The sequence below is a fragment of the Mastigoproctus giganteus genome, chromosome 6, assembly GCF_048544385.1.
Source record: "Mastigoproctus giganteus isolate SK-2022 chromosome 6, ASM4854438v1, whole genome shotgun sequence".
Lineage (NCBI taxonomy): Eukaryota > Metazoa > Arthropoda > Arachnida > Uropygi > Thelyphonidae > Mastigoproctus > Mastigoproctus giganteus.
The window spans coordinates 166,815,275-166,828,363 of NC_143580.1; the positions used below are offsets into that span (position 1 = coordinate 166,815,275).

Below are 13,089 nucleotides of genomic sequence, written 5' to 3' on the forward strand. Positions count from 1 at the left end.
GAAAGAGTGTGCAGGGCTCGAGGGGTAAAATTTTTTTCAGACTGGTCTGTACTTGTTAACAGGAGAGACTGCTTCTACAGGGATGGGATACACTTAAATAGAAAGGGTGCAAGAATGTTTGCTGATGCTATCGAGGCAGTGTTAGGCGGGTCGGAAAACTGCTAGATTGGGGGGATACAAGGACTAATAGATTAACAGTAGCCACTGGCAGAGGTGAAAGTGATTCTTGCACTGCTTCTATTGGAATGAGCCGCAGCCTGGAAAATAAGATGCAGGATATTTCAGAGACTGCTGGGAATCATTGGGGTACAAGTAAACACATGGGTTGTGTTAGGGTAGCTAAGAAAAAGAACAGGTGCATGTATACTTGCGTGTACACCAATGCTAGGAGTTCAGTAAATAAATTTGATGAATTTGAGGTATTGCTCAAAACATCAAAGGCAGATATTGTGGGGAATTCAGAGACGTGGTGTCACACAGATATAAGGAATGCAGAACTGGAATTTGGGGAGTACAATGTCTACAGAAAGGATAGACAGGATAGGAAGGGAGGAGGGGTTATGCTATTAGTTAAAAAACACATAAAATCCAAGGAAGTGAAGCCAGTCGACATCGCTGGACAGTGCAGTGTCGAGTCAGTTTGGTGTGACATAAGCATTGGGAGATCAAAATTGAGAGTAGGAGTGTGCTATAGGCCTAATGACTCTGATGAGTATAATAAGAAACTGTTCGGAGAAATAGAGTGGACCAGTAAATCAGAGAGTCTTATAATGGGAGATTTTAATTTCCCAGATATTGACTGGAATTTGGGGGCTGGTCACTCACACACTAGCAGGGCTTTTGTGGATTTATTGGATGATTGTTTTCTACATCAGCATGTTCGGGAGGCAACTAGAGGGAGTAATACTCTTGATTTGATTATCAGTAGTGATTCTTCATGCATTAAGAATCTGCAGGTAAATGAACCACTAGGTGGCAGTGATCACAGTGTGCTGAAGTGGGAGTTGCTCAAAGAGGTAACTACCATTAGGGGTAAAGGGAAGGGGTATTGCTTTCGTAAAGGCGACTACAATGGACTGAGACAGTATTTAAATTCTATACAGTGGGATCAACTGATGATATTGCCAACAGCAAATTCAAAATGGGAAGCATTCAAAGAACTTATCTTGGAAGCTACTAGGCTTTACATACCAACTAAGAAATATTGTTGAAGGTTTAGGCCTAAATGGATGTCAGATGAACTAATGAGTCATATGGCAGAGAAGAAAAATGCATGGGATACATACAAATTAACACGTGACACAGACGCCTATGATAGATACAAGTTGATCTGTAACCAAGTTACAAAGGATGTTAGGCAGGTGTAGGCAGATTACGAGAGATCCTTGGCAAGGGATGTGAAGAAAAACAGCAGAGAGTTCTTTACTTATGTAAACTCTAGAAGGAAGGGGATGAATCAGATTGGTCCACTTGAGATCGATGGGTCAACTGTTGATGACCCTGCTCAGGTAGCTAACAAACTAAATGAATATTTTGCATCGACATTCACACATGAGGAGTTATTCAGCGAGGGGAATGCCAGAGGTGTATTCAACTCTAGCAGTAAGCTAGAGAATCTTGTAATAACTGAGAGCAAAATGTAGGAGAAATTGTTGAAGATAAACACAAGAAAGGCACCTGGGGTGGATGGGATCTATCCAGTTATATTAAAGGAGGCAGCAAAGGAAGTAAGCAAACCCTTAGCCATAATTATGAGAGCTTCCTTGGACTCAGGGGAGGTACCCACGGACTGGAGATATGCAAATGTGACCCCAATTCAGTAAGGGGGATCAAAGGCTGACACAAGTAATTATAGACCTGTGAGTTTAACTTCTGTTCCCGGAAAATTAATGGAGGCACTGGTTAAAGCAGCACTGCAGGATCATCTAGACAAGACTTCAGTTATAGCTAGGACACAGCATGGCTTTGTTAAGGGTAAGTCTTGCCTGACCAATTTGATTGGATACTATGATGCAGTCACAAAAGAACTGGATGCAGGGAATAACTTTGATATTATATACTTGGATCTTAGAAAGGCTTTTGATACTGTTGCACATGGAAGACTGCTGCACAAATTGGAGCAGTGTGGCATTGGAGGAAAATTGCTGCTATGGATAAAGGGGTGGTTGAGGGGGAGAAGACAGAGAGTGGTAATCAATAGACACTGCTCATCGTGGACTAATGTTATTAGTGGAGTCCCTCAGGGTTCAGTATTGGGTCCTTTATTGTTTTCTGTATTTATAAATGATATTGATGATGGTATATCAGGGTTAATGTCCAAGTTTGCAGACGATACAAAGGTTGGCAGGGTTGTCAAGGACACTACTGACACTATGCTACTGCAACAGGATTTGGAAAGGTTGAGAAGATGGGCTTCGAGATGGCAAATGAAGTTTAACATTGACAAATGTAAAGTACTACATATGGGAAACAGCAACCCCAGAGCAACGTATCAACTCTGTGGTACTACACTGACAGTGTTAGAGAATGAAAGGGACCTGGGGGTGGTTGTGCAGGCAGATATGAAGTTCTCTGAGCAGTGCAGACGGGCTGCAAGAGTAGTTCATGGTGTATTGTCAATGATATATAGGAATTTTTCTAGCAGGGATAAGGAGGTGATTATTCCCTTGTATAAAGCAATGGTCAGGCCACACCTAGAGTACTGTATACAGGCCTGGAGGCCTCATTTCAAGAAGGATGTAGAGCTGCTGGAATGAGTACAGAGAAGGGCAACTAGATTGGTGAATGGGACAAGGGGGTGCTCTTACGAAGAAAGGCTTAAGTTTTGCGAATTACAGTGTCTGGAAACTAGGCACCAGCGAGGTGATCTGATAGAGGTGTACAAAGCCTTGAATGGTTTGAGCATGCTCAATGCTGATGGGATTCTTCTTCTTGCTCAGAATAATCACCTGAGAGGGCATAAATTCAAATTGAGGAAAGACAGATGTAGGATAGATGTGCGGAAATTTGCCTTTAGCCAACGGGTGGTTGGTAGGTGGAACAGACTTCCATCCCTTGTCGTGGAAGTTGATAGCCTAAATAAGTTTAAGGCTCAGCTGGACAGGTATTTCGAACGAACAGAGGGGTGAAGTTGAAGTGGTTATTTTTATTTATGTTACTTTCTTTTTTTTTTTTTTTGGCTGATGCTGCATAAGCTTGCTTTCTTGCATCAAATGCCTCTACTAATGCTAATGCTAATTGCCCACTTGGTCTGCTGTTTGTTTGATGCAAAAGATTCAACCTTTCAGCATGCCTGATTACCAAACTTTGTCTCGTTTATATTAAGTGTATGAGATCTATGCTTATTGCTGTTATCAGCACTTTCATTTTTTTCCTTTTTCACTTACAGCAGGCCCTCGTTATAATGCAGTTCGCTCTACGCTGATTCGCTATAATGCTGTTCTTATATTATAACCCATATCTCACTCTAACGCTGTCACAACTCACTATAATGTTCTTTTACCAGCGTACAGATTGAATTTTTGGCATGTTTAACAAAAATGTTTCATCTGATGTAGTCAATAGCTTGAAAATGAATAGCAAAATTTCCCACGCTCAGTGAAATTTTGTCGCATGCTAATTTAATTGCACTATGGTGACTTGTTACTTAAGAAGATGGCCAAAGTACGTAGTTCCGAGATCAACATTTTAAAAAATGATCAAGTAGTTTGCTTGTGATTTTTGTGTTATATGCATTTATCCGAAGTCTAGTTATCACTCAGTACAGAGTTAGACATCATCCGTAACGGACAGTTTACTCAAACATTGAATCATAATGCAATGCAGTTACATTTTGGAAGATTAATAATGGCGGATAAGAAAGGAACAATGTCTGGATGCTGTACGAAGCCTACTAAGGTAAGAAAAATACTGAATTTGAAAATTAAATTATGTTTTGAAGCGAATTGATTCTGTTCAGTAATTTAGGACTGGCAGGTTCATCTGTAAGAACAATTATAAAAAATAAAGAATTAATTTTAGCAGTGGGAAAGACAGCTGTTCAACTGCAAGCAGCTAGGCCTTGCAGTGGAACAGCTGTCTTATATATATGGCTATTATAATTGAAATGGAGAGACTTCTGATTAATTTTATTGAAGATAATATCTAACACACAATTCCATTTAGTTAAATATTATTAAAGAAAAAGCAATTAGCCTATATGATGATCTGAAGAAAGCTCACCTTAAAAAAAAAAGAAAAAAAAAAAGCATGCCATGCTTCAAAGCGACGAAGGATTGGTTGACTTTATTGTTGGGTGGTGATGCTGCTGTGGGGATTTTAAAGTAAAACCCTTTTTAGTTTACTAAGAAGATGGCCAAAGTACAACCCAAAATCAACCAAAGTTACGGAAACTCAACAGCCCAGGGCCAACGGATTAATAAATTCATGATTTTAATTGGCATTTTAAGTTTAATTTTGATATGTAATGTAGTTACTTACCACATAATTATATACATATATAACGGAGAATATTTAATGTGTACAGATTTTTAATATTAAATATTTTGACTGACATTTGTGCGTCTTTTCACTACTTTTTATTATTGATTAGGAAATATCCTATGGCATAGACTGTGACTCACGAATACATATGTTACATTACGGGAATACGGCGCTCGCTTAGCGCTCTGTTTTACGGGAACGAATTATCAGCGTTAAGCGGGGGTCATCTGTATTTTTATAAAACAATAAGGGTGCACTAAAATTTTTAAATGATTGCACAGGCAAACCCTACTGTATAGACCAAGATTGTGACACTGCAGAAACCGTTGTTGAGTAGACCATGTGACAAATAATTGTTAAATAATTGCACATAAGAACACTGCTTTATAGGCCATGATGGTGTGCTTCCAAAACTGTTGGCAGACAGGTTGTGCAACACGCAGTGACTGTATTGTTTAATAATTACATAAACAATCATTGCTGTACAGACTAAACTGTTTGTTTCTCTTTAAAGCGTAGTGTTCAGTCAAAACTGGCAATAAGCACACTAACAAATGTGGTAATACTTAAATGGTGGCAAGCAGGTAAGCTGCCTGACATACAGTGACTCGCAAAAGTTTATTGATTTGCTGGAAGACTTCATCTGAAAGTCAATTTAAAAGTGTCAATATGTATTGTTTGAAAGAATGAGTTATCTGAATAAGTATACTAAAAGTTGAGAGCTGCCTGTAATAACTGATGTAATGCATATAATAAAATTATATATTTTATTTAGAAGTTACATACTTATTTTACCACTTCTGTATTTGACTCTAGACTTGTACTGTATTATAGTGATTTTAATATAAAGATAGTGAATACAGAAGACCACAGTGAAAAAGTTTTAAGTGGCCATAAAGCCCCAGTACTAAGCATTTCCTTGGATCCTAAAGAAGAGTTTGTTGTAAGTGTAAAAATTGGTTTTGCTTTTAAAAATAGTTGTTAAATAAAATGCATCATTCTGTTATAGTTCATAATTTAAATTAAATCTTAAATTATGTTTTTATTATCTTTGATTTTCATTTTTAACAGATTATATGGGAGACTTTAGTAGCAATTGATTTTGCATTTTTATTTTATTGTATAGTATGTGTAACATGATTCAGACCTCTTGGTTACTATGTATACACAGAAGTAATAGTAATCCAACATGTAATTTATTTGCATTAGAGATGAATCAGTATATACAGTGAAACTTCCCTTTAATGGACAGCCATGGGGAACGAAAATCTGTCCGTTAGAGAGAAGTGTCCGCTAACAAGAAGTCTGAGGGAGGAAAAAAAAAAAAAAAAAGAAAGAAAAATCGTTAAACGTGTAATGTAAAATTAAATTAAATTATATACAGATTTTGCACAATATTTTTGTAAATAATATACATACAATTGTGCTATGCATATTATGACTTTATCTTAAGAAACATACATACAGCAGTCACTTATTTTCTTCTGCACCTTCTTCTGGCTGATGATTTTGTTTTCAACATTTGTTTGGAGTGAAGAAACCATGGAAAGTCCTTCAGTATCTTCTTCAGCGGCGAAAACATTTTTAAACGATTGATTTGTATGAGCGCTTCTTCTATTTTCATCGGTGGTTTGTCGTTAATATGTTCTTCGACAGAATGACCTCCTTCCATTTCTTCATCCTCATGAGGAACTTCTTGAAAAATATCGATCATAATGTCGTTGATATCTAGAGCACCATCTTCTGTAGTGAGGTTCGAGTCTATATCTTTGTAGCCAGGGTCACTTGTAGCGGAAGTATCGTACATTATCAATAGATGTTGAAGTTCTTTTCTTCTTGGTGCTCCACATTGCTGTTCACAACTTCAATTTTTGCGTTTGAGAAGCCAGACTTTACAAAACAGTTTACAACAGTTTGTTTTCTAATTGCATTTACTGAAGAGGAAATCCATTGAATCGCATCTAGGATGCTGATTTTCTTGGCAAGGTCACTCGCACATGTTCAATCGTTCATGTTTGCAATGAGATGTCTTGAAACACGTTTTCTGTAGTGAAGTTTAAAATTTTTTATTATCCCTTGATCCAAGGGCTGACACTCTGCAGATGTGTTTGGTGGCAGAAAAACGATTTGAATGTTGGACAATTCAATGTGCGGGTGAGATGCAGCATTATCCATGAATAGAATAATTTTTCTGTTTTGACGAATCATGTTTTGGTTAAAGTGACTTATCCATTCGCTCATGATATCTCGTGTCATCCACGCTTTTTTATTAGACTTCCAGTCAACATTCAAAAGATTCAACTTTATGCCCTTGAAACAACGAGGATTTTGTGGGTTTCCTATAACAAGAGGTTGTTCAAAGTCTCCCAGCATATTTGTACACAATAGTACAGTCAAGCGTTCCTTAGAAATTTTTCCGCCATGGCACTTTTCGTTTTTTAGACTCATTGTTTTTTCAGGAAGAGCTTTAAAAAACAACCCTGTCTCGTCACAGTTGTAAATATCCTTAGCTTCAAAATCACGACATAAATCTTCCAATTTAACGGTCCACTCTGTTACAACCCCAGTATCAACAGATCCACCTTCACCACTTACGGTTTTCCAAGAAATTTTATGCCGAGTTTTGAACTTGTCTACCATCCCACAGAAGCTTTGAACTCATTTACTCTCATAGATTTCGCAACCTCCAAAGCATTTTCCCTAATAATAGGCTCATTAATGGGAATTTTTTTAGCACGTGCGCCGACAAAACCACTCATGCGTAACATTGTCAATTTGAAGTCCAACAGTTTTTGGGAATGATTTTTGAACCTGATCATTTCCGTGTTGCCAAAATTGTTTAGGCAGTTCATTTTTTTCCCTTTACGATGTCGCTTACCTGCGTCTTCCCGATTTTTAATTTTGCAGCAAGATTGCGAACACTATTTTTTTGTGTTCGCAATCTCGTGCCGATCATACGCATTAATGAGTTCGACTTTATCTTTTAAAGTTAAATGTTTACGAGAAGACATTGTGCACGTCACACGACAGTGAACAAAACTGAAAACTGAAACTGAAAAGACCGACCAAATTCCCCCTCCCTGCACACGCCGAATTCATCAGAAGTTTTACACGTGCCTTAAAATTCTTGAAAAAGGGTTTAGAACCACGACCTAAGCCTTGATAAAATTCGGAGAATCGGAAATAGAAAATAAACACACGATTGAGGCAATACGTGGAAGAAAAGTTCCTGGAAAAGGGCCGGGAGCACTCCCGCAGGCCGTTATGGGGAGATTAAATTAAGTGCTAATCTAAACGAAACAGTGCAGATTGCATGTCCGTGTCCGTTACAGAGAATGTCCGCTAGACAGAAGCTGCAAACACGTTAAAACCAATGGAGGCGAGTTGGGGAATTTGAAAATGCCCGTTGTAGAGAGATGTCCGTTAAAGAGAGGTGTCCGTTAGGAGAAGTTTCACTGTATATAAATATTCTGAGAAGCCAATGTAGTCAATTTAAATGTATAACATCTATGTAGCTTTTTAATTGATATTTAACATTACTATATATTGATTTACATATAGTGTGTAAGATGTATTCCTCTCCAAACCAGTAGGCTGTGTTGGGGTGAAACCCATTTGGTTTGTTTCAATAAATGGATATTTCATTCATATTTTCGTTTGTGAAAAATCTTCCGCATAAATAGTATTAATGCATACACAAAAAAGAAGGCAGTCCAAATTATAGAAGATCTGAATCAGTGAAGTTTTATTGTAATATACAATATTTATGAGTGGCCACACACAGTATATTTTCTTATATGTGCCATTGGCTCGCCATCACTGTTCCTAAAGTGTCATAATTTTTTCAAATTTTTTTAGTAAGCAAACAGCTAGCAGTCTGAAGGATCCATATATAAGGAATCAGATGGGTGTGGCAACACTTCATAATCATAATTATTGGTTGTCTCCATGGTTATCAAAGCTTTGTGATTGGGAGCATTGTCATGAAAGAAGAGGATATCTCTCTGTAGAGTTTCCAGTGACATTTGGTCTTTATTTGCTAATGAAAAAATAGCAAAGAACAATAATATTCTCCCATAATGAATTTGCTCTTTTGAAGCTAATCAGTGAATATTACAGCGAAGGTACAGAAAGCCCACAGGAGAAGCATGCAAAAGTTACTGTTAAAAGTACAGTCTGTCCTCGTATAGCACAATAGTTGTGTTCCTAGAAACCCTCGTGCAATTCAAAATCGTGCAATATAAACAACAGGCCCTATGGGGAAGGTGGGGTTAGGTGCCGACCACCCAAGATTGAACACACATTTGGAACCAAAACATTACCAAACACAATAAATAATCGGGTAATTTTAACGTTATAAAATACGTATTTTATAACGATTAAAATACGTAATAAAAATATAATATATTTTTTTATTATATTATAATAAAGTATTTTTAGTATTTTTTAATACAGGCATACCTCGGTTAACGTTACCTCTGATAACGAAGCTTCGATATAACGAAGTCTGCAATTTCAAGCCCCATTTAACATAAAAAAAAATATTCCAGTGTAATCACCTGAAATCTAAACAAACTGAAGAAATTACGGAAACCTTTGGGGCTTCTCGTGGTTGGTTCGAGAAATTTAAAAAAACGGGCCAGGATTCATAGTGTAAAATTAACAGGAGAAGCTGCAAATAAGTTTCCAGAAAAACTAAAGGAAATAATTGAACGTGAAAATTTTCCAAATTTGGTGTTCAATGTTGACGAAAGCGGTTTGTTCTGGAAACGGCTACCAACAGAAAGCTTCATTTCTATTGAAGAAAAATCAGCTGCTGGGTTCAAAGCAGCCAAAGACCGTTTAACGTTACTCTTTGGATCAAATGCCTCTGGCGATTATAAATTAAAATTGTTATTAGTTTACCATTCAGAAAATCCGAGGGCGTTAAAAGGTAACATAAAAATGAATTTACCTGTAATATGGAAAGCAAACAGAAAAGCGTGGGTTACCAAGGAGTTATTTACTGATTGGTTTGTTAACCACTTTTGTCCTGAAGTAAAACGGTATTGTCAAAAAAAAAACAACTTTGAAGAAAAAGCTCTTTTGTTGTTAGACAATGCTCCGGGACATCCTACTGATCATAACACGTTGGACACATGCATTCCTGTCAAAGTTGTGTTTCTTCCAGCAAACACAACTTCCCTGATTCAACCATTGGATCAGGGAGTAATAGCATCATTTAAAGCTTATAATCTGCGTCGAACATTAAGCAGTTTAACTGAACTAGACGATAAAGAGGAAATGACAGTTAAAACCTTTTGGAAAAACTAAACCATTAAAAACGCAATTGAAAGCATTGATAGTTCTTGGAAAGAAGTCACTAAGAAATGCTTAAATGGAGTTTGGCGCAAAATATGGCCAGAAGTTGTACTAGAAGAAGAAAATAACATCCAAGAAATTAGAAATGAAGTTATCCAGATGGCTCAATCAATAGGTTTCGAAAATGTCGATGAAGAGGATGTTAGAAATTAATTGAATGCAGAAGATGATGGTTTTTCAGTGGAAGATTTAGAAAACCTTGTTAGCAACGAAGACAAAGATAATGAAGACGAAGTTAAAGTTCCTGCCGAAAAAGTGTTAACAACCAAAGATTTAAAAAGGTGCTTAAATGACATTGAAAACGTTTTAAATTTTTTTAGTGAAAATGATCCTGATTTAGGAAGAAGTGTTATTGTTACGATCAGTGTTAAATGCAATAACTCCGTATAGGCAATTGTTAAATGAAAGAGAAAAAAAGCATAAGCAATCAATTTTAAAATGTGATTTCACTTTGTATGTAAGTTGACTGTTTATTTAATAAAACTTTTCTTTGTTCGAAAAAAAAGCTTTTCATTTTCTTTACGTAGGAACGTATCCCTATTCTGGCCATAGTATTTTTACCTCTGAAAACGAAGTTTCGCTTAACGAAGTAATTTCGTGGAACGCATCCTATTCGTTATTCGAGGTATGCCTGTACTAAAAAAGTATTTTTTACGAATAAAATACGTATTTTATTCGTAAAAAATTTATTATATTAAATAAAATAGTCGTAATAAAATACGTATTTTATAATACGTAAGTATAAATTATAATACGTAAGTCGTAATAAAATGCTTACGTATTTTATTACGAAATAAAATATTGCTAATGCTTTTGCTTCTATCGTAAGCAAACTTGTTTTTTGTTTGATTTTCTATCCAAACAGTTTACATCCGTTCCATCTCTTCCAATTCTTTGTGTCTTAATCTGATGGATTTTAATTCCACTTTGAGTTGTTCCTGCTATGAAAGTTCTTTTTATTTTCTCTGCATTCTTTGTAATTCTCGGCGTTGCCTCATTTAGGCCTGTAGCACGTGCAATATCACATGGTCTTTCATTTTGCTCAAAGCGTTTCACAATTTCATATTTTTTTCTCTATCGACAGAGGCGGACTGGCCATAAGCCTTACCCGGGAAATCCCGGTGGGCCGGAGGCCGGTGTGATTTTGGCCATAAACCGTAGTATGAGGCCACTATAAATTTTCCCGGGTAAGAATTTTTGATCCAGTCCGCCTCTGTTTATCGATATTGCTTTTTTCTCTCTCTCTCTGAATCTGCAGTGTCTTCGCCAGGACGCTTCCTTTTCACACCTTTTAAGTATTTTACTAGTTTTTAGGGAATAAAGCACAATTACAAAACGAGGAGGCACGCTTAATACACATAAACAAAGCTGCGCACGTATAGCAACTGAATAAACAACACCGTAAAGGCCGAGATACACTATTAACACCCCACATTTTACTAAAGCACATTTCTGTGGGTTATTACCATAAAACAATAAAAACAATTTCCAGTTTCGTTTCTGCTAGTGGAATCTGTTATAAACTGGTAGTAAACTCCATCTAATTGCATTTGCGATTATATCGATAGCTGGAATTGTGTTGGTTTTTACATTATTATGGTGAAATGTGTTTCCCCTTCACTGATATAAAACACATAAATACATTTTCAGAATCTTCTTCATTCCTATCGTGTTGCGTTCGGTTGGGGTGATTCCGCATTCGACTGCCATTTCTTGTAAACACAAAGGCGAATCATGCATAAGCAAATTCGGTTCGTGTTATATAAGATAACGTTCCCCTATTTATAAATCGTGTATGATCGAATTCGTGTAATGTAAACACGTGTTATACGAGGACCGACTGTACATTGCCGTAATGGCATTTGTATTGTTTCTCGCTCAGTAAACATACAGTGGGTGTTATTAGTCAGGAGTAGAAATTGAATCCCATGGGAGATTGAAACCCTCCCAAATTGGAGGGGGTAACCTGACCTTTTTTTTTTACAATCACTGGTGGACTAGTGGATTTATTAAGAAAAAAAAGGCAAAGGTAAAGGAAGCCTACACGAGAAGCACGGCAAACTTCAAAAAAGTTTACCGGTGAAACTACGTTACGAACATTTTTTACGATGGCAGAACTTCCAATATGACTCAGTTCGTGATTCAATTAATTAATTCAATTAGTGATTCTAAAGAAAAAAAGGTCAGGAAAAAAAGGTCACTTCCCCCTCTACTTCGGGAGGGTTTCAAGCTTCCGTGGGACTTCTGCTCCAGACCGATAACCCCCACCATCTGTTTACCGAGCGAGCAACAATACAAATGCCGTAACGGCAACGTACTTTTACTGGTAAATTTCATCGAACTTTTGCATGCTTCTCGTGTAGACTTCCTTTACCTTAGCCAATATTACTTTTTCCAGCAAAGCCATTGCCATCCCTTTGGTAGCATGGTGCTCTTTGAAATTTCTTGTGGCAAGGAAGTCCTTCTTGATGGCATCATAAACTGTTCTTTGGTTTGTGGATCATTGTGATTAAATCTAATTAATAGCATCATAGCTGTTCTTTGGTTTTTGGATTGTAGTAATGAAATCAGATTAGAAGTATTAGTAGTGGAAAATGATGCAAGAAAGCAAGCTTAAACAAGCAAAACATCAGCCCCAAAAAAAAAAAAAAATCTACATCATCTTGTCCATCTGCTCCAATAGTTTGTCTAGTTCTTCCTTGAATTTATTCAAACTACCCACTTCCTCAACAACAGATGACCCAAGAGTGTGAACCCAAGGGGGACCCCACTAATAACATTAGTGCATGTAGAGCAGTATCCATTAATGAACACCCTTTGTCTTCTCCTCTTCCCTTTTATCCAGCAGAATTTTCTCCTAATGCCACACTACTCCACTTTGTACAGCAGTCTTTTATGTGCAACAGCATCGAAATTATTGTTTGCATCCAGTTCTTTTGTAAATGCATTGTAGTATCTAATCAGAATGGTCAGACAAGATTATCCCTTAACAGATCCATGCTGTGACTTCAGTATAATTGCATTCTTGTTTTGATGGTCCTGCATTATTTCTTTAACCAGTGACTCACTCCCTCATGAGAGGTTACTGTATAAGCTGGAACACATTGGGATTACTGAAAAAATTCTAATATGGATTGCTGGTTGGCTGCTTAAGGTAGAGGGTTGTGATTGGATGTTTTTCACATTGGTGCAAAGTCAGAAGTGGGTCCCACAAGGGTTGATTCTTGGACTTGTTGTTTCTGATTT

General features: G+C 37.0%; 1 protein-coding gene across 1 annotated transcript in view; it reads left to right on the forward strand.

Annotated features, from left to right (window-relative positions):
* Ctf4 (Chromosome transmission fidelity 4) overlaps positions 1–13,089 on the forward strand; it is a 454,523-nt gene that overhangs the window by 72,761 nt on the left and 368,673 nt on the right. The window contains exon 4 of the mRNA XM_090376337.1: positions 5,317–5,425. Coding sequence (XP_090232463.1) covers positions 5,317–5,425 — 109 coding nt within the window. The remainder of the gene's footprint in view (positions 1–5,316; positions 5,426–13,089) is intronic.